The sequence below is a fragment of the Cervus elaphus genome, chromosome 25 (genome assembly GCF_910594005.1).
Source record: "Cervus elaphus chromosome 25, mCerEla1.1, whole genome shotgun sequence".
Classification (NCBI taxonomy): Eukaryota; Metazoa; Chordata; class Mammalia; order Artiodactyla; family Cervidae; genus Cervus; species Cervus elaphus.
The window spans coordinates 41,061,639-41,080,479 of record NC_057839.1 but is presented as its reverse complement, the minus strand read 5'-3'; the positions used below and the strand labels follow the sequence as shown (position 1 = coordinate 41,080,479).

The following is an 18,841-nucleotide window of genomic DNA, read 5'->3' as shown; positions in this document are numbered from 1 at the left end:
TGTCCGCGAGGGGTGACTCAGGGAAGAAGTGCTGGAGAAGGGGTGGAGGAGTCACGGCAGAGCCCCAGTGACCCCGTTTCTCACCAACCCTTCCTGTCTACAGGTTGGTGTGGACTTCATGCTATACGCCCCCTGCCAATGAACACTTGAGCTTTCCATGGCCAAGGCACCGCCACCCTCAGGAAACTACCATTGGGTCGTCTCAGGACTTTCTCTTGCATCATACAAACCAGGGTGGGGCAGAGGCGGGCATGCCCAAGGCAGCAGCTATTGCACAAAAGTGCTGAATTACATGTCACTAAAAAAGCTGAAAGGGGATACAAACTGCAGTATATTTCCAATTACACTCAGGCAGCCACAGAGGAGAGTGACTCTGAAAGGAGGTGCTTCAGGTCCCAGAGGCTCCTCAGGCTGCTCACATTTAGACCGGGGGGCTCCACGCAAGGCTTGTCACACAGGTGAGCAGGCTTGTTTCACCATGATGCCACTGTGAGCTCCTGAGGGCTGTGTGTCTGACACCCCTTTGGGTCTCACAGGGGATGTCAACTTTGTGTACCACTAAGCGCAGTCACTGGGAGGCAGGCCAGCTGTTCCTCCAGTAAATGTTTTCTTCACTGGGAAGGATATACAGCCACCCCTGGATTTCCAGGAGGAGCTCACTGTAACTGTGATGAACTCCATGCCCAGAGACGACCCTGTTGAGTTTGCAATTTTTTCGCTCCCAATACCCCCTCTGGGAGATCATGGGTCCATGGATTTCCTAATGAAAAACCTCATCTTCCTTTCCTTGTAGGGCTTGTTATTTTCTTGCACGTGAACCAAGTTCAAACAGCTAATGTACCACAGTCGTCAAGGATTACATAATAATACTCTTAGGTTGCAAAAGCAATGTTTATAAAAAAAAACGACAAATGGCACAAGGTTGATAGCTAAGCATCTAAGGAAACACACGTGACTTTGGGGTACAACTCAAGCTTACGACAGGCAACGGTACCACGGATGGACTGGTGTCACCTCACTGGTGGTGGAGTTTTTGGACACGAGGGAGCTCGGCTGGGACATTAGAAGGAGGATGTGGATGTGGACGTTAGAGTCCCTGCCCCCAGTTGTGGGAGGTTATCAGTGTCCATTCAGGGAAGTACGGCAATTAACCCAGGGTCAGTGGTCCTATGGCCTGGAGGATGAGGACACCCATGTGGGGCTTGCTAGGAGAGAAGAGAACGTTTACCCTTCCTTGTGGTAAGTCAGCGTGTAATTGGTAGGAAGTCCTCCATCTGACCCCGGCTCCCACCAGCAGGTGAACGTTTCCTTTCCAGGAGAACGACATTTAATGATCTTGGGTTTTCCAGGAGGTGACTGTCCTAGAAAACGTCAGAAGGCACCAGGGTCAATATCAAGGTCCATTCAACTCTGTGACCATTCTGTTGGTGATAGAAGTAGGTAGATGGGGCCAGGCCAGTGATGAGGTCCCAGGGAGAATAGGTCTAGGGGTGGGAGGTGGGACTCAGAAGCCAGCATCCTGCAACTTTCTTCTGCGGGCTGCCCTGAAGGTGGCAGGATTCAGAGAGAGAGCTTTGTGGTGGGGTGTGTGTGTGTGTGAGTGTGTGTGCATGTACTGTGAGATGGAGACACCAGCAACCTGGGATCAGTGACTAACTGTAGCAGTTCACCAATGGTGAGCAGCAAGGGTGCAAGGGGTACACATGGACTGAGCCGGATCTGGCCCTTCCAGAATCCCATGGTGTCTATGGAGTGGATATGTGCCCACAGTACCAGGGTGATCATTTAAAAAGAATTCGCCTTCAGACACAAGCATCCTGTGATCATTTGCTGATCCGATGCTCTCTGGACCTCTCCCCTCTGCTCACTGACCCCCATCCTTCTGCCACTCCCACATAGTAAACCCAATTCTCTGCTCTTTTTCTCTTTCTCTGTGTCACCCAGCCTCCCCCTCTGGCTGCTTCTCCCCCCATCTTCTCCATCCCTTCCATTCCTGCTTCACTCTTCCTTGATTCCGTTCAGCTTTGACCCATGATTCAGTCTCACAGTGTAGCTCCCATCCTCCCTGTCTCCACTTCTGAACTGGGTTTTCAGTCCCCCTTTTCCCCTCTCTCCCTGGGTCTTTATGTGGTGAGATGGCAAAAGATTCTTTTGTAATTCTTGGCTCTTTTTGGGGGTAGGAGGCATGGGAACTCCTAGAGGCGGCTGAGTGGGTAGCTGTTCTCCCAGTTAGGAGCTACCATCATTAGGTCATTCCAGCTGGAAGCTAGTGGGGCTAAAAGAGGTGATGTGGAAAACCCAATGCAGACGGAGTTTTCGAGTTGCCTAGCCCCCGAAGCTTTTGGTGAGCTGTCACCCTCTTCTGTTCCTTATCTGACAGATCCAGGGAGGGAAAGAGTCCCTCTATCCCCAGCCACGTAACCCCAGGTGGCGTTTCATTCAGGAAATCGGGAGCAGAGAGGGGAGCTTCCAGGAGGCGATCCTTGAACCCGGGCTTGTGTGTTTTCTGCCACCCTTGTCCTTCATCCCTCAGGCTGGCTCCTGAGCTAGAACTGCTAGCAAAGCAGCATCAGGGAGAACGAGTTCAGAGGAGGACACGGGTGGGAAGGAGGGCACTAGGCAAAGCCGGCCAGAAGGAACTGATGGAACGGGATGATGGGAGACAAGGCTGGGCCAAGGTCCCCGGGCTGAGTCAGCTGGAGCCCAGCCAGCTCCTAGATCCCCTGAAAACCGTCCACGCCAGCCAGTCTGGGCTTAGCTCTGCCCATTTTGGAACGTCGCTCGACCTCTAGGGAATATTTCTTCAGGACAATTTCACAGGGTGAAGTGATTTTTTGTTTGTTTTTTCTTGTGGCTAGGGAGGAGTGTGTGAGGTGGAAGGAAAAGCTTATATTTTAAAAACACACAAAGTTTACAGCTCAATAATGAGCATATTTAGAAGCCAATTAAGGCAACTGTTGATTATTTGGGGCTTATTTGAATTCTTAAAGTTTCCATATGGATTGTACCAATCTCCAGGTTCCTTTTTCTCTTCCTGAAAGCTTCTCTCTCACATTTCACTGGTTATTAACAGTACCTTGAGAAAACTCAAGAGAGGAAGGTAAAGCTGTGAAACTGTGATTAGTCAAATGTTTCTTTCACCCACTTTAGAAGAGATGGTTATAATGAATGTATGGTCTCACTTTCCCTGTAAAATGCACACAAACACCACAGGGGCAACCACAGAGGTACCCCCCCACCCCCAACACACACGCTCAAACAGAAGAGCTCATATCAGAAACACACCCACAGATCACAGGGGAACAATATACACAGCTGCATACTTACAGAAGTAGATACTGGTCCACACATAGGTACATATGCAGAAATACGCACCCACAGATGGGTATGCATATGGGTACACACAGAGAAGCATTTTCAATCAGGTATGGACAGAGAAGCTAATAGATACAGAGATATACACGAGTATACACACTTACAAATAGACTGGGGTAGATACACTGAAATGTACACACACAGGCTCACAAGTGCTAGTCTAGTTGTGAATTTCATTTCCCGCGTAACAGAGTTGGGTGTTCCTGTTTTCCACCAGGTAACAGCAATTCCCTTAGCTCTCTTAACAGGTTTTCAAAGATTTTTCTCACGCAACTTTTCATCTGAGGTGGAGGAAACATCATTATCCTCACTTTGAAAGTGTTTAAATTCAGAGAACTTAGTTAACTGGCTCAAGGTTGCACAGCCAGTAAGGGACAGAACCTGGACTGAAATTCTGATATGTCCCTGGCAGAGTTGTTTCTCTGCACTCCCAGAATGAGGATGGAAGTCAGAGCATGGTGACTGGATGTGGCATTAACTGTTTCCAGTCTTTTGCATTAATTTTTGCCTTCATTTTAATCCCCATAATATTGTAAATAATTGAAGAGAAGCAAATGCCCTGGGCATTTTCATTTCCTGTAACTGTGCTGCAAAAGAACTGTGATGGATTCTCCCCTCCTCTTGTACAAATACCCCAGGAAGTGAAAGAGAACAGGACAGTCTCTTACTTACCATTCAGAAGGCTGGCGTTGAGAAAAAGTAGCAAAATGAAAACCGCTCTAGATGCCACATTTTCCTTCATGTTGGCTCCTTCCTCTTTCCACAGGAAATATATCACAGGCTCACTGAAAGAGAAGGCATAGGCAACTTTTTGAAACGGCAAAAGTCTGGTGAGGCACATGCACCCCTTTATTCTGAGTGTTTGCAACTGATTCTTGCTCCTTGCTGAATGTGAATAACAAAACAGGAGGAAAGGAATGTAGGAAAATGTAACAAGGATAGCTTGGCTCAGAAGCATCGCTGTGCACAGGCTGGGAAAAATTCCACCACCAGAGGTCATCCGAAGACAATGTTCAAGGTCAGCCGAGCGCAAACTGCTCCTTTGCACACACCCTACGGAAAAATTGTTCTCTTTGCACCCCACTGTGTTAGTTGCTCAGTCATATCTGACTCTTTGAAATCCCATGGACTGCAGCTTGCCAGGCTCCTCTGTTCATGAGATTTCCCAGGCAAGAATACTGGAGTGGGTAGCCATTCCCTTCTCCAGGGGATCTTCCTGACCCAGGGCTGGAACCTGGTCTCCTGCATTGCAGGTGGATTCTTTACTGTCTGAGCCACCAGCGAAGCCACCCAATAATAGATCACCTGTTTTATATGATACAGATTGTATGCCCTACAATAGAATTGTTCTGGGAGGGCTTTGATCTATTAGCCAAAAATAAGGCGGGCTCAAAAGTTGATGCTTTCAGTTTAACTCCCACCTGGCCCCGTGGATGCCACCAGGAAAGAGGGGGAAGGCTCTCCTGAAGGTTCCGCTTTGGAACACTCTGGAAGTGTCCTGGGTCATGGGCAAGGCTATGAGCCATGCAGTGAACTCTAGTGGACTTCCACGTGATGACTCTTACCCCTTTGGAAAAGCCCCATAAACAAGAAATGACAAATCCCAGTAATAATTCAAAGTCCCTTGCATTTGAAGAATTAAGCAAATTTTGAACCTGCAGGGGTTGAGAGTTTTGAGAAATTTATTATTAATATTATTATTTTTACCCTTTGAACAATTTTCAAAGCCTCTAAATGTCCTTCTAAGAAGAAAGGATTTTGAAAGACATTTGGAAAAGACTCATTAGCCTTTTTGGACTCCAAACAACTCTAGGAAAACAATAGATGTGATGAAGTAAGTATAAATTCTTGGAAGCCCATGACTTACATTTTCCCTTTAAATTTTACATTTTTTTTTTTTTAATTGGGGGAAGGACATGCAGGAGCAAGGGTGCCCATCCAGGGATGTTGGAAAATACTGAATGCTGTCTGATAAGCCTTGAAAAGACTAGGCTTCACCAACTCCTCCTGGTCAGAGGGTGGATCTCCATCTGCCAGCCAGAACCACCTAACTAACAACTTCTTGAAGTTCTTTCCACCTGCTATCATGCCCCTTGAGACATACTGGGAAATAGAATTCTCAGTGACAACACAGGTTTGGGGTTTTATGTTGGGGATTGGAACTGCAAAATGGAACAGGAGAAAGAAAGCAGCAGAAAGGGTAGAAGTTGAGAAATGATGAAGCAGAGAGACAGGATAGTGGCCATGCCTGCCCCCAAGGATCTTAAACACTGTTGTTCTCCCTAATCCAGCTTCACTGGGTCCACTGAAACCTGAAAAGGTTCTTTGTCCTGCACATCTGGTGATCTCAGCTTGGCCTGGGGATGGGTGTGCTACCCACTGACTGAAAAAGTTCTAAAATAAACTTGAAACTCTCCTAAATAACATTTTCCAATAAAAGTGCTTTCAGGAAGCATTTTATCCCTAAAATATCCTGGAATCTGGTGAGTAGCCATGTGCACTTTCTGCTTCCTTGAAACCCCCGTGTCTGGGAACTGGACACTCTCATTGTGGTCCCATTACTGTGTTTCAATAATGATTCCCATTTTACCCTGCATCTTACTCTCCAGCAGGGCAAATGCAGTGCTGGGGTAAGTAAACCTTCAGAGAGAAAGATAATCCCAACTGCCCACTTCTAAGGGTGCTATGCTGAAAGTTAACCTGATCACCCACTGTGGTCTCTTCCTGCACTAGGCACATCTCCCATTGTGCATGGACCATTTTTTAATGGCTAGTGAACACTAGGCTGGGGATAAATTTTCTCTCCTACTAAAAACAGAGTTACCATATGATTCAGCAATCTCACTCCTTGGCATTTATCTAAGATACATATACCTGAATGTCACTGTAACAGTATATTCAATTGACAAGACGTGCAAGCAATCTAAGTGTTCATGGACAGATGAATAGATAAAGAAGATCTGGTATATATACACAATGGAATATTACTCAGCCATAAAAATGACTGAAATAATGCCATTTGCAATAACATGGATGGACATAGAGATTATCATGCTAAGTGAAATAAGTCAGAGAAAGAAAGACAAATAGCATAATCATATTTACATTTGGAATTTACAAATTTACAAATGTGTAAATCCACATTTACATGTGGAATCTAAAAAATGATACAAATGAACATGTTTATAGAACAGAAATAGGCTCACAGACATAGAAAACAAATGTGCAATTACCAAAGGGGAAAGTGAGTGGGCAAGGGATAAATTAGAAGTTTGGGATAAACAGATATACACTCCTATATATAAAATAAACAACAAGGTCCTACTAGACAGTACAGGGAACTATATTCAATATCTTATAATAGCCTATAAAGGAAGAGAACCACACCCCCCCCCCAAATATTTGAATGTTTGGATTCAGATCTAAAATCTGAATCACTTTGCTGGTTAGTTTAACCAGAAACTAACACATTTGTAAACCAACTATACTTCAATGAAAAAGTGTAAGTAACTTAAATAAAACTTTTTTGTTTGAGTTCACTTCCCCATTGCAAGCAGGATCTTGATCAAGATTATTCATCCCAACTTGGGCTGGAACATCCAAAGAGTGTCCACAGACTGCTTGCAGTGGTGGTTATAGTGGTAAATGGCTCCAAATGCTGGCAGTCCAACTAGGAAAAAGTGAACCTCATACCGCCACCAGAGGACAATGATCTTGGTTTCATTCCTCAATAGCTCTCTGAGTGTGACTGTGGTTTAAAAATTCAAGAATGAAAACTGAAAAGCAGGTCTGTAGCAAGTCAGCATCCTCATGCCTTGCCCATGACAATCTGCCCTGGCTTCCTTGCTTCCAAATCCTCAAAGAGTCTACTATTTTTATGTTCCACCCGCTATCTTGCTCTAATCTCCCTTGTCAGAGTGTTATGTCCCACTGTGGTAGAACCCCACCCTGCCCATTCTTCCTCATTCTGTGCATCAATGCTGAGCCTGGAAAGCTTCCCTTCTTCACCTTTCCCATTAAGCCAAGTCTCATCTACATAGGGCAAAACTTGAGAAAGCAGTCTGGCAGTTTTTTCTTCCTTAATATTTAATTTATTTGGGTGCACTGTCTGAGTTGCCCTGCAGTACAAGGGATCTTAGTTCCCTAACCAGGGATGGAACCTTTGTCCTCTGCACTAGAAGCTAGATTCTTAACCACTGGACCAACTGGGAAGTCCCCAGTCTGGCAATTTTTGCCCTGGCCACTTGTTCTTCTAAGAAACAAGACCCACTCTCCCTGATGCAAAATCAGAGCCACAGTCCCATAGCCTGGGCAGATTCCACTGTTCACAGCAGGGAGAGCTTGTCATAGAAGAGAAGGCTGGGGGAGGTGGGTCTCCTGAGAGTAAAAAAATAACAGACCTGAGATTTCACTGTCTACTCTAGGTAGACGCTATCTGCACGTTCTAGCTTATCCAGCCTCTGAACCAACCCAAATGCCAGAAATCTCAGTGCTATTCTTTTGTGGGACTTGCTCCCAAGACCTGGTGTCAGGTGGTCCTGAAGCAAACACAGTTTTCACTTTGTCTTGCCTCATTTGTCACTGTTGCTCTGATGTTCTACTTAGATTTTGGCTGAGCTCCCCTGACTCTAGAAATGGGCCTAGCATGGAGGGCAGGGGTTTGGAGGACCTACCTAGCTCTTGCAAGCCTAATTACCATGGACAAGCAGGGCCCCATCCAAGATCTGAATTTCTTGAAGGACTGTCACAAATGTGAAATGCACAAATCATAAGTATTCTTTTTTTAATTTTTATTTATTTATTTATTTTTTTGTTTTCTTTCAGCACTTTTTTTTTTTTATTAGTTGGAGGCTAATTACTTCACAACATTGCAGTGGGTTTTGTCATACATGGACATGAATCAGCCATGGAGTTACACGTATTCCCCATCCCGATCCCCCCTCCCACCTCCCTCTCCACCCAATTCCTCTGGGTCTTCCCAGTGCACCAGGCCCGAGCACTTGTCTCATGCATCCCACCTGGGCTGGTGATCTGTTTCACTACAGATAATATACATGCTGTTCTCTCAAAACATCCCACCCTCGCCTTCTCCCACAGAGTCCAAAAGTCTGTTCTGTACATCTGTGTCTCTTTTTCTGTTTTGCATATAGGGTTATCATTATCATCTTTCTAAATTCCATATATATGTGTTAGTATGCTGTAATGTTCTTTATCTTTCTGGCTTACTTCACTCTGTATAATGGGCTCCAGTTTCATCCATCTCATTAGAACTGATTCAAATGAATTCTTTTTAATGGCTGAGTAATATTCCATGGTGTATATGTACCACAGCTTCCTTATCCATTTGTTTGCTGATGGGCATCTAGGTTGTATTCTTTTTTTAAAAAAAATATAAGTACATTTATTTTAATTGGAGGCTAATTACTTTACAACATTGTATTGCTTTTGCCATACATTGACATGAATCCGCCACAGGTGTACATGTGTTCCCCACCCTGAACCCCCCTCCCACCTCCCTCCCCATCCCATCCCTCTGGGTCATCCCAGTGCACCAGCCCTGAGCACCCTGTATCATGCATTGAACCTGGCCTGGCGATTCGTTTCACATATGATAATTTACATGTTTCAATGCCATTCTCCCAAATCATCCCACCCTCGCCCTCTCCCACAGAGTCCAAAAGACTGTTCTATACATCTGTGTCTCTTTTGCTGTCTTGCATGCAGGGTTATCATTACCATCATAAGTATTCTGCTCAATGTATTATCACAAGATGGACATGTCTATGTCACAACCAGGTCAAGAAACAGAACACTAATAGCATCCTAGAAATTCCCCCGCCTCCTCCCCGTCTCTACCCAACCCTTTCTAAGAGGAACCAGTTTTCTGACTTCTAACACTGAAGATGAGTTCTGCTTACTTTTGGACTTTAGAGAAACAGAATCATACAATATGCATATTTTGACTGTGTGTGTCTGGCTTCTTTCATTTCACATTATTGTATGATTCATCCTTGTTGTTATATGGAGTTTTACAAAATTCATTTTTAGTTCATGTCATTCATCTTCATATTACACTGAAAGAAAGACCATAATTTATTTCCTCATTCTACTCTTGATGGACATTTGAGGTTTCCAGTTTTTGATAAACTTTGAATTTTGCTAAGACTTATCAAGACTCTGATGGCAGACGAGACCCACATACCTTATACCTGCTTTGTGCTCCTCCCCAACTTTCTGTTCTCTACCATTAATGGTTAGGATACTGCCTGCCATACATCTCGATTATAAATGCAAATTAAGTTTCAAATGCCTGTCTTGTCCTAAAAACGCAAACCATCTCATTTCTTGCAACAAATTTTTAAATACATCCATTCATGGTCTGAAATGTTAGGAACTGTGTTTGCTGCTTCCTTTGGGGTCTGCTGGGTCAGGTCATCTACACTCCGGGTCTCCTTACCTGCCTGCAGCTCTACCTGTTTGATGGCCTGAGGCTCACAGAACATGGTGAGAACCCCAGAGTACTTTTTGATTTCTAGGAATCTGGCTTTTGTTTCTAATACGGAATGCCAACATTTAGTTTGGAAAACAGAGGAGATAATCTGCTCAGGGTGGGGGGAGCAAGCAGCAGGAGGGATTAGCTATTGCACACCAGGCTCAAGATTAGGGCCATTATACAAGCTCTGTTGTTGCTAAGTTGTGCCTGACTCTTTGCAACCCCAGGGGTTGACGGCAGCACACCAGGCTTCCCTGTCCTTCACTATCTCCCGGAGTTTGTTCAGATTCACACCCATTGGGTCAGTGATGCTATCTAACCATCTCATCCTCTGTTGCCCCCTTCTCCTCCTGCCTTCAATCTTTCCCAGCATCAGGGTCTTTTCCAATGAGTCATCTCTTTGCATCAGGCAGCCAAAATATTGGAGCTTCAGCTTCAAAAACAGTCCTTCTAATGAATATACAGGGTTGATTTTCTTTAGGAGTGACAGGTTTGATCTCCTTGCTGTCCAAGGGACTCTCAAGAGTCTTCTTCAGCCCTACAACTTGAAAGCATCAATTTATTGGTGCTAAGCCTTCTTTATGGTCCTACTCTCACATCCATACATGACTACTGGAAAAACCATAGCTTTGGCTATATGGACTTTCATCAGCAAAGTGATATCTTTGCTTTTTAATATGTCATCTAAGTTTCTCATGGCTTCCCTTCCAAGGAGCAAGCATCTTTTAATTTCATGGATGCAGTCAATGTCAGCAGTAATTTGGAACTGAAGAAAGTAAAATGTGTCCACATCAACAGTCAATGTCTGTAGAATAGAATCACTGAAGTCTTAAAGTTGGAAAAGCAGAACAAGAATCTATGATAGAGGAGGAAATTCTGCACACAGACGAACTGGTCCTGTGGTAGTATTAACAAACTCTGGACTTGGAGAGAGTTTAGCATCCTCTCTTTGACAGGGGAACCTGAAGAGGTTTCCAGAACCACACGGCAGCTGCTCTTGAATGCAGACTTTGAGTGTTGGGGATGCAGTGCTAGGAGAACCCTGGCCCAAGGGTATGAGGATACGAAGGTTCCAGCTCTCCCTGGGTTGCATGCAAACATGTGCCCACAGCAACGAAGTGTTTATCAGTCCATAGCCCAGAAATCAGAGTTACACATTGGTCTGTGAACTTTCCAAGCTGGATTCTTGCTCATATGTCACCCATTATTGTTGTTATTTTTTAATCTTTGCAATGATCAAGCTTACATTTTATTGCTTCTCAAACAGGTGGCCATCTCATCCCTTGTCCTGAGATACCTTTGGTGGGGAACATCTGGCACCTTCCATAAGGGAATCACTTCTATATAAAATGACCATCCCAGTTGAACTCAGCAGTTTAGTCAGAATATCATGGTGGTGTAGACATTACTAGAAACAGTAGAGAGACTAGTCAAAAATGTCCACCTCTGATTCCAGCCACTCCCTCCCTCCTCTCTTGTGAATCTCAGAATGTCTTGAAGACTCTGTGTAAAGAGGCATCTAAGCAAAGCGGGTGTGTGGGGCATGGCCATGGCCATGTGCTGAAAGAGGTGCAAACTGGAGCCAAGTTAAGGGTTGGAATCACATCTGGGGACTCACATAGAAAGACCTGCTGGCCCTTAACCTGATCGCGTAAGTGGCCACATAGTGATGCATGTGCATTTGCACAGGAGTCACTTTAATAAAACAGAATACTGAATGCTTCCCCATGGCTGGAGGCACGGCTTCCAAATCCAATTAAACCAACACCACTCACTGGCCCCAACATCCCAGCAGGATCTTTGATCTGAGAGAGGCTTGTTTTCGTTTAGCCTCCTTGGCTTGAAGGCAAGAACACGTACTGGGTGAGTTTCAATTCTCCCCAGTCAGTGCAGACTTCAGACACATGGTGGAAAATGCCCTTTGGCCTGACTTTCAGAGGAACCAGTTCCTCACAAGATCATCAACTAACAACAATAAAAAAAGATCCACAAATTGTACATTATGTTTTGCAGTTTACAGAACTGTTCCACAGATTTCAGTGGTTTTCAATCCAGGACTCACATTACAACCATGTAGGGAGCCATTAGATTCACATTAGAACCATGAAGCCATTTATGGATGTGAGAGTTGGACTATAAAGAAGACTGAGCACCAAAGAATTGATGCTTTCGAACTGTGGTGCTGGAGAAGACTCTTGAGAGTCCCTTGGACTGCAAGGAGGTCAAATCAGTCAATCCTAAAGGAAATCAACCTTGAATATTCACTGGAAGGACTGATGCTGAAGCTGAAGCTCTGATACTTTGACTACCTGATGTGAAGAGCTGACTCATTGGAAAAGACGCTGATGCTGGGAGAGACCGAGGGCAGAAGAAGGGGACAACAGAGGATGAGATGGTTGGATGGCATCATTGACTCATTGGATGTGAGTTTGAGCAAACTCCAGCAGGTGGTGAAGGACAGGGAAGCCTGGTGTGCTGCAGTCAATGAAGTCACAGAGTCGGACATGACTTAGCAACTGAACAACAAAGGGAGCTTATTAAAAGGACCGACTTCTACGTCTTATCCCAAGAAATTCTGATCGATTCAGAACTGGATGCACAAGCATGTGGACATTTTAACAAAGCCCTCCAGAGGATTCTAATATAAAGTCAGGGCCGGGAACCACTGATGCCACCTAACATATACTACGCCTCTGCTGGGAGGCTCCCCTGGATGGGAGAGGAAACCAATGCTCAGAGAGGCTCTGCCCACCATCACACAGTGCAGGCAGCACAGCAGAAGTGGGAACCCAGTCTGTAGATTGGGAGTCCTGCCTCAAATTAACAACCTCAAAGACAAAATGACAAAACATTTACATGGTGATCTATAGATCTTAAAGCACTTTCACCTCACAGTCTTAGCGTATCCTTAGAATAATCCTTTTGCCATGGGCAGGAAAGCTATTATTGTTCCCACCACTACATCACTGCTCTCAAGTTAAAGGTGAGGAAACAGAAGCTCATGGGGGTAAGTGGTTTAAACCACCAACCTTATCTTAAAAGCCCCCAGTGTGCTCAGAACTGCGTGGTGATAAAATTGACAAACCCTCTTGCAGGATGCACTACATGCCAGGCACTGAGGTGTAAGTACTATGAATATATCCATTTCACAGATGAGGACCTGGGGCCCAGAGAGGCTCCACGAGTTGTCCGAGGTCACGCAGCCAGCAAGCAGTGTGTGGAGGGAAAGGAACTCTGCAGTTGGGCTCCACGATCTGGGGTTGTTAAGCTTTTCACTTCTGATGGCTACAAAGGAGCAGTGGATCCTACCATCAAGAGGCTCCAGTGCACAGAACCCAACTGGCCATGGCTTGGTGGATAGGTCAGAGGACTTTGGGACCACGGGTTCTGAGCCATCTAAGGCATTTCTCTTTCTAGTAATGGGTTCTCTCAGCAACTCCCCCTTCCCAAACCCTGCTCTGATTCAGGGTGCTGCTGGAATCTAGGGCTGGTCCTTCAAGAGCAGTGGATGTTCTTGGGTACTGCTTCCAGAGTCTCTCCTGGGCACCACTGCCCATCCCAGGTATAATGGGTCGACATTTTTGAAGGGTGAGACCTAGGAAGGGGTACTTTGGTAAATTAAAAAATTGTATTGGAATATAATAGTGTAGCAGGCTTCCTAGGTGGCATTAGTGGTAAAGACCCTGCCTGCCAAGGCAGAAGAAGTAAGAGACGCGGGTTTGATTCCTGGATTGGGAAGACTCCCTAGAGGAGGGCACAGCAACCCACTCCAGTACTCTTGCCTGGAGAATCCCAAGGTCAGAGGAGCCTGGCAGGTTGCAGCCCATGGGGTCACAGAGTTGGAAACGACTGAAGAGACTTAGTAGGGCATGGCATAATCGTGTAGCATTAGCTAAAACCTCTATCAAGTCACATACCAATGATTTCTTTCCTGTGATGGGAACAATTAAAATCTAGTCTCTTAGGAACTCTGAACTTTATAATACATGGTTGTCTATAATCATTACTCTGTGCATGAGATCTCCAGGGATTATTTATCTGATTGCCAGTTGGTACCAGAACTGGCATTTAAATAAACATTTAGATGATTCTTACGAAGCCTCAGTTCTAGCACAAAGGACTAGGGAAGGCAGATACTGGTTAGGAGATAGGATTGCATCTTCCTCCATCCTTTGGGCCCGGAAAGGGCACTTTCCTAAAAGGACTGCATTGAGCTGTTTCTCATAAGAAAAGTGTTTCTTATGAGAAGGGCTGTGAGGTCTAAGGGACTCTCCCTCAGGTGTGGAGGTTCACACCAGGGAGCAACTGTTATATTTTCAGGAATGCTGTAAGCCAGTGGACTTCAGGTTGGTAGCCTGAAATCAGTCAGAGCACCCATCATACCCACACTTATATGACAGGAATTGGCAGAATCAGAATTTTGTTCCTTCTTGTTTTCTTCTCTTGGGAGAGCAGTTGTTAAGCATTGAAGCAGCACACCCCTAACTCCACCTCCCCAGGCTCGGAATCCCCACAAGTAGGAGGAGGGCTTAGGAGTAGTCAAAACTTTCAGGCAACTTAATGCAGGTTTGCAGAGAGCTTTTTGACTGGGGGAGACATCATGGATCCCAGCTCCCTTCCTTCTTCCCTTTCCTCTCATCTGCCTTCCTGTCTGTGCTGACTGAACCCTGCTCTCCTCAGAGCCCTGATCAGACGCCCCTCATTGCTGCCCCTGACGGTTGAGGCTGTGGGATTATTATTTTCCTACTTCCTGTTGACGTCTGCAATCAGCAGTTAGTGAGCCCTCCAACTGCTTAACAGATTAGCTTTCTTACTATGGTACAGAAACCAAAATCAAATCAAAGAAAGAAACAAAACACCCCCTGTAACCATAACCTAAGCTCACCTTGACCCTTGTATGTGTACCTCTTAGGGTTGCCTGGGGTTCTCTGGTAGAACCTTTTCAGCCTGTGTCTATTCACTCAGCCTGGAGCATGCCCTGACCTGCCCGGGCACCCTGCCCACGGCTCTCCACAGCAGGGGCCACTTGAGCTCTACCAGGAAGTTCTGGGATGAATGTCCTTCTGTGAGAGAAGCCCAGGGAAGGCTTGCATTGTGTCTTGTTCCATTCCTGGTGCTGGGATCCTGCCTGGTCAATGGTCAAGACCCTAGTTCTCCCATAACCAGGCCCTTCAGACTGATTCTCTGCCCAATGCCCAGATCAGTGGGCACAGAGAGTCACAGATAACGGACCAGTGACTCCTAGGGCTGGCCTGCATCCTACATTCTGCCAGCCCCAGTATCCACAGTGTGTAGCCAGACCATCTTTCTGGCAGAATTCCCACATACTACCTCCTGGCAGCTCAGCTGGTCACCTACCCGCCTTCTGGCTGTCCTTTTCACTGTCCGTCCACTCTCCTGTTCTTCTTGGAGGACTGATTGGTTTCAAGGTCCAGGTTCCTCTTGTCTGATTGCTCTCATTCCTAGAGAGCAGGAAAACACCCCTCTGCATTCTTGATATCAGTTATAATTAATCTCTGCACACTTCCAAAAGATTCACACTTTCCCATTTCCTCCATTCCCTCATTTCTCAGTAAATCTACTAGCTGTTTTCACATCTGGCTCACTTTCCTGTCAAAATATGCTCAGTCCTGTGTAAAGTGTATGTGCAAGCACATAGACTAGTGCGTGCGTGTGTGCTCAGTCAGTCGTGTCTGCAGAGTCGTGTCTGACTCTTTGTGACCTTATGGATTGTAACCCAAAAGGCTCCTCTGTCCTTGGGATCTTCCAAACAAGAATACTGGAGTGGGTTACCATGCCTCGTCCAGGGGATCTTCCTGACTCAGGGGTTGAACTGGTGTCTCCTGCATGGCAGGCAGATTCATTACCCACTGACCCACCCTGGGAAGGCCCACACAGATTAGTAATAACAGCCCAAATCAGCCCTCTTCCTCCCACTCCCAGCCCAGAATAGGGGAGCATTTACTACCACATGACCCCTGTATATTCCCAGAAAAAACCCCTAAACCCTTCAGTCATTTAAAGAGAAAATCGTGGTTGTATCCTCTCCGACCCTGAAGGAGATTCATTGGCGGAGCCGGAAGTGGCAGCAACCACATGACAGGAAAATGCGTGGGATTCAACCGGAAGATCAGTTTGAATTATGTCAGGGAGCCAGGCAGCCTGGCTAGGGCCAAGTAATAAGATAACATGTTTGATGTCTCACTGGGAAGACTAAATATGCTTGAATATTCGTTCATTCATTCATTCATTCATCAAATATTTATCTTCCTCACCTCCTTCAGGCCATTGCTTGCTGACACCTTATCAGCAAGACTTTTGTTGACTAGTCTTCAAATCATCTTCATAACTGCTCCACTTCCCTCATTCCCTGCCTTGCTTTACTGTTCTCTACAACATATACCATCATCTGACCTATGATATTTTTCCTTATTATTATTATTTTTTGTTGTTATTGTTGATGGTGTGTGTCTCTCCACTAGGCTGTAAGATCTGCGAGAGAAGAGATTATGCAGGATAGTGCTTAGGACAGTCGCTTAAATCCCAGTGATCTCAGAATGTTCAGTTCTGTGTAGGTGTATATTTTTATATATAATTATAAAAATTATATATTTATATGTATCTTTTATATATATATGTAAAGAAATGTAATAACCTCAGATATGCAGATGACACCACCCTTATGAAAGAAAGCAAAGAAGAACTAAAGAGCCTCTTGATGAAAGTGAAAGAGGAGAGTGAAAAAGCTGGCTTAAAACTCAACGTTCAAAAAACGAAGATCATGGCATCCAGTCCCATCACGTCATGGCAAATAGATGGGGGAAACAGTAGAAACAGTGACAACCTAGACAGCATATTGGAAAGTAGAGACATTACTTTGCCAACAAAGGTCCATCTAGTCAAAGCTATGGTTTTTCCAGTGATCATGTATGGATGTGAGAGTTGGACAATAAAGAAGGCTGAGCACCAAAGAATTGATGCTTTCGAACTGTGCTGTTGGAGAAGACTCTTCAGAGTCCCTTGGACTGCAAGGAGATCAAACCAATCAATCCAAAAGGAAATCAGTCCTGAATATTCATTGGAAGGACTGATGCTGAAGCTGAAACTCGAATACTCTGGCCACCTGATGCGAAGAGCTGACTCACTAGGAAAGACCCTGATGCTGGGAAAGATTGAAGGCAGGAGGAGAAGGGGAAGACAGAGGATGAGATGGTTGGATGGCATCACTGACTCAATGGACATGAGTTTGAGCAAGCTCCAAGAGACAGTGAAGGGCAGGGAAGCCTGGCGTGCTGCAGTCCATGGGGTCACAAAGAGTCAGACATGACTAAGTGACTTAGCAACATATATATTCTTATCTAGATTCTTTTTCATTATAGGTAATTACAAGATGTCGAGTAGAGTTCCCTGTGCTATACTGTAGGTCCTTGTTAGTTATCTGTTTTATACATGGCAGTGTGTGCATTTCAGCAGTAATATTTTGCAAGCTGTATGCTGAATTGTGTATATTTTTCCCAGCCAAAAATCATATATAAACTTTCTCCTCCTTTACGTCTTCAGAAGAGTTCTCTCCCTGAGAGGCTGTCTCCTGGGTTATAGTCCTCAGCAAGGTCCTTGAAGAAAATCTAAACTCACAACTCTTCCATTGTGAGTCATTCTTTAAGGCATGACCTGCACCCTGTGTGTGTGTGTGGATGGAGTTGCACTTCTCATCTCTATGACTTTGGACTTGACCACGTGAAAAGCTCTGGTCAACGGAGAGGGAAGGGTTGTGATTGTTTTTGTTGTATCCGAACAGAAGCCTTAAATACAACTGCAAGCTATTGTATTTGTTGACTGAGGCCTTCCTGCTCTTGTTCTCAGATTGTCCCACATGGTGCCTCCTCCCTCCATCTGGGTTTCAGAATGAGAAAACAGGTGGAGCCCAGATAAGCCAGCTCAGTCCAGCCCATCCCAGCAGAGCCATGGCCAACCTACAGCTAAGCCACAGTCCTTATGTAAAGTGAGCAAAAAAGAAACGTGTTGTAAGCTACTGAGGGAACACCATTTGTTATCATTGCAGAACTGACTAATCAAGGGCAAGAGCTGTAGGAGGAGAACATATGTTTTGCAAGACTGTTCAAGCAAGATTATTTTTTCACCGAGGGATCTCTGTATGCGTTACATATGTGTCTGTGAATATACTGTTCATCCAAACACAAAACAAGGTTGCCACAAATATAATCACTCATATTGGTAACAACCTTGTCTACTCTGTGTATTTTAATTTCTAGAAAGATGGGCTTGGGGACTGAGAAGTTAAAATAAAATAAAAAATACACTGTTGATCAACTAGCATTACCTCTCTGTCACCCTGTTTATTTGTCTCAGGAGGAAATTAACTGCAAGAGTTCTAGAAGCACTGCATTTTGGATACAAAAGAGGCCAAAAGACTTGAAAGGATTCTCATCCAATGTCTCCCTTTTACATGCTGGGGAACTAAGGCCTGGAGAGATGAAGTGTTTTGGCCTAGTGCTTGATGGGAGACTCTTTAGGGCACTGACAGCAGGCTGTGTACACATCTGAGGAAGTTGCAGTGCCTAAGAAGAAATTTTAAGAATGTGGCAAAAGCATTTCTCCTCTCTAATTCCTGCTTTTTCCTGCACCTCAGTTAGTTAGAATGCTGGGATGCCACAGGAGTAGCAAAAGCTTCTAAAGTTCACCAGAATTTGGTTCTCCTTTTCCTTTGGGCAGAGAGTTAAAGTTTGCTTCATTGACTCCTCTGTAGTTAGAGTCAAGTGAAGGAGTTGGGGCCTCTGAAATGGGCAGATGTACTTCTCATCTAGTCCTGGTCTCTTAAGATATTCACATATTCTCTCACTCTGATCCATTATTGCCCATAGGAAAATGAAATTGGAGACTTCAGTCTTAAGGGCTTAGTACAGCCCACAGATAGAGGAATCCTGCCTCTTCTGCTGACGCCCATTGGACTTG

The 18,841-nt window shown here is 45.0% G+C and overlaps 1 protein-coding gene across 2 annotated transcripts in view; it reads right to left on the bottom strand.

Moving 5' to 3' along the window:
- Window positions 1–18,841, bottom strand: part of PRLR (prolactin receptor) — a 144,292-nt gene that overhangs the window by 21,188 nt on the left and 104,263 nt on the right. For both annotated transcript variants that reach the window (XM_043887317.1, XM_043887316.1), the window contains exons 3-4: window positions 4,048–4,160; window positions 1,229–1,361 (exon numbers count right to left, since the gene is read on the bottom strand). In XM_043887317.1, the coding sequence (XP_043743252.1) occupies window positions 1,229–1,361; window positions 4,048–4,117 (203 nt within the window). In that variant the 5' untranslated portion in view covers window positions 4,118–4,160. The remainder of the gene's footprint in view (window positions 1–1,228; window positions 1,362–4,047; window positions 4,161–18,841) is intronic.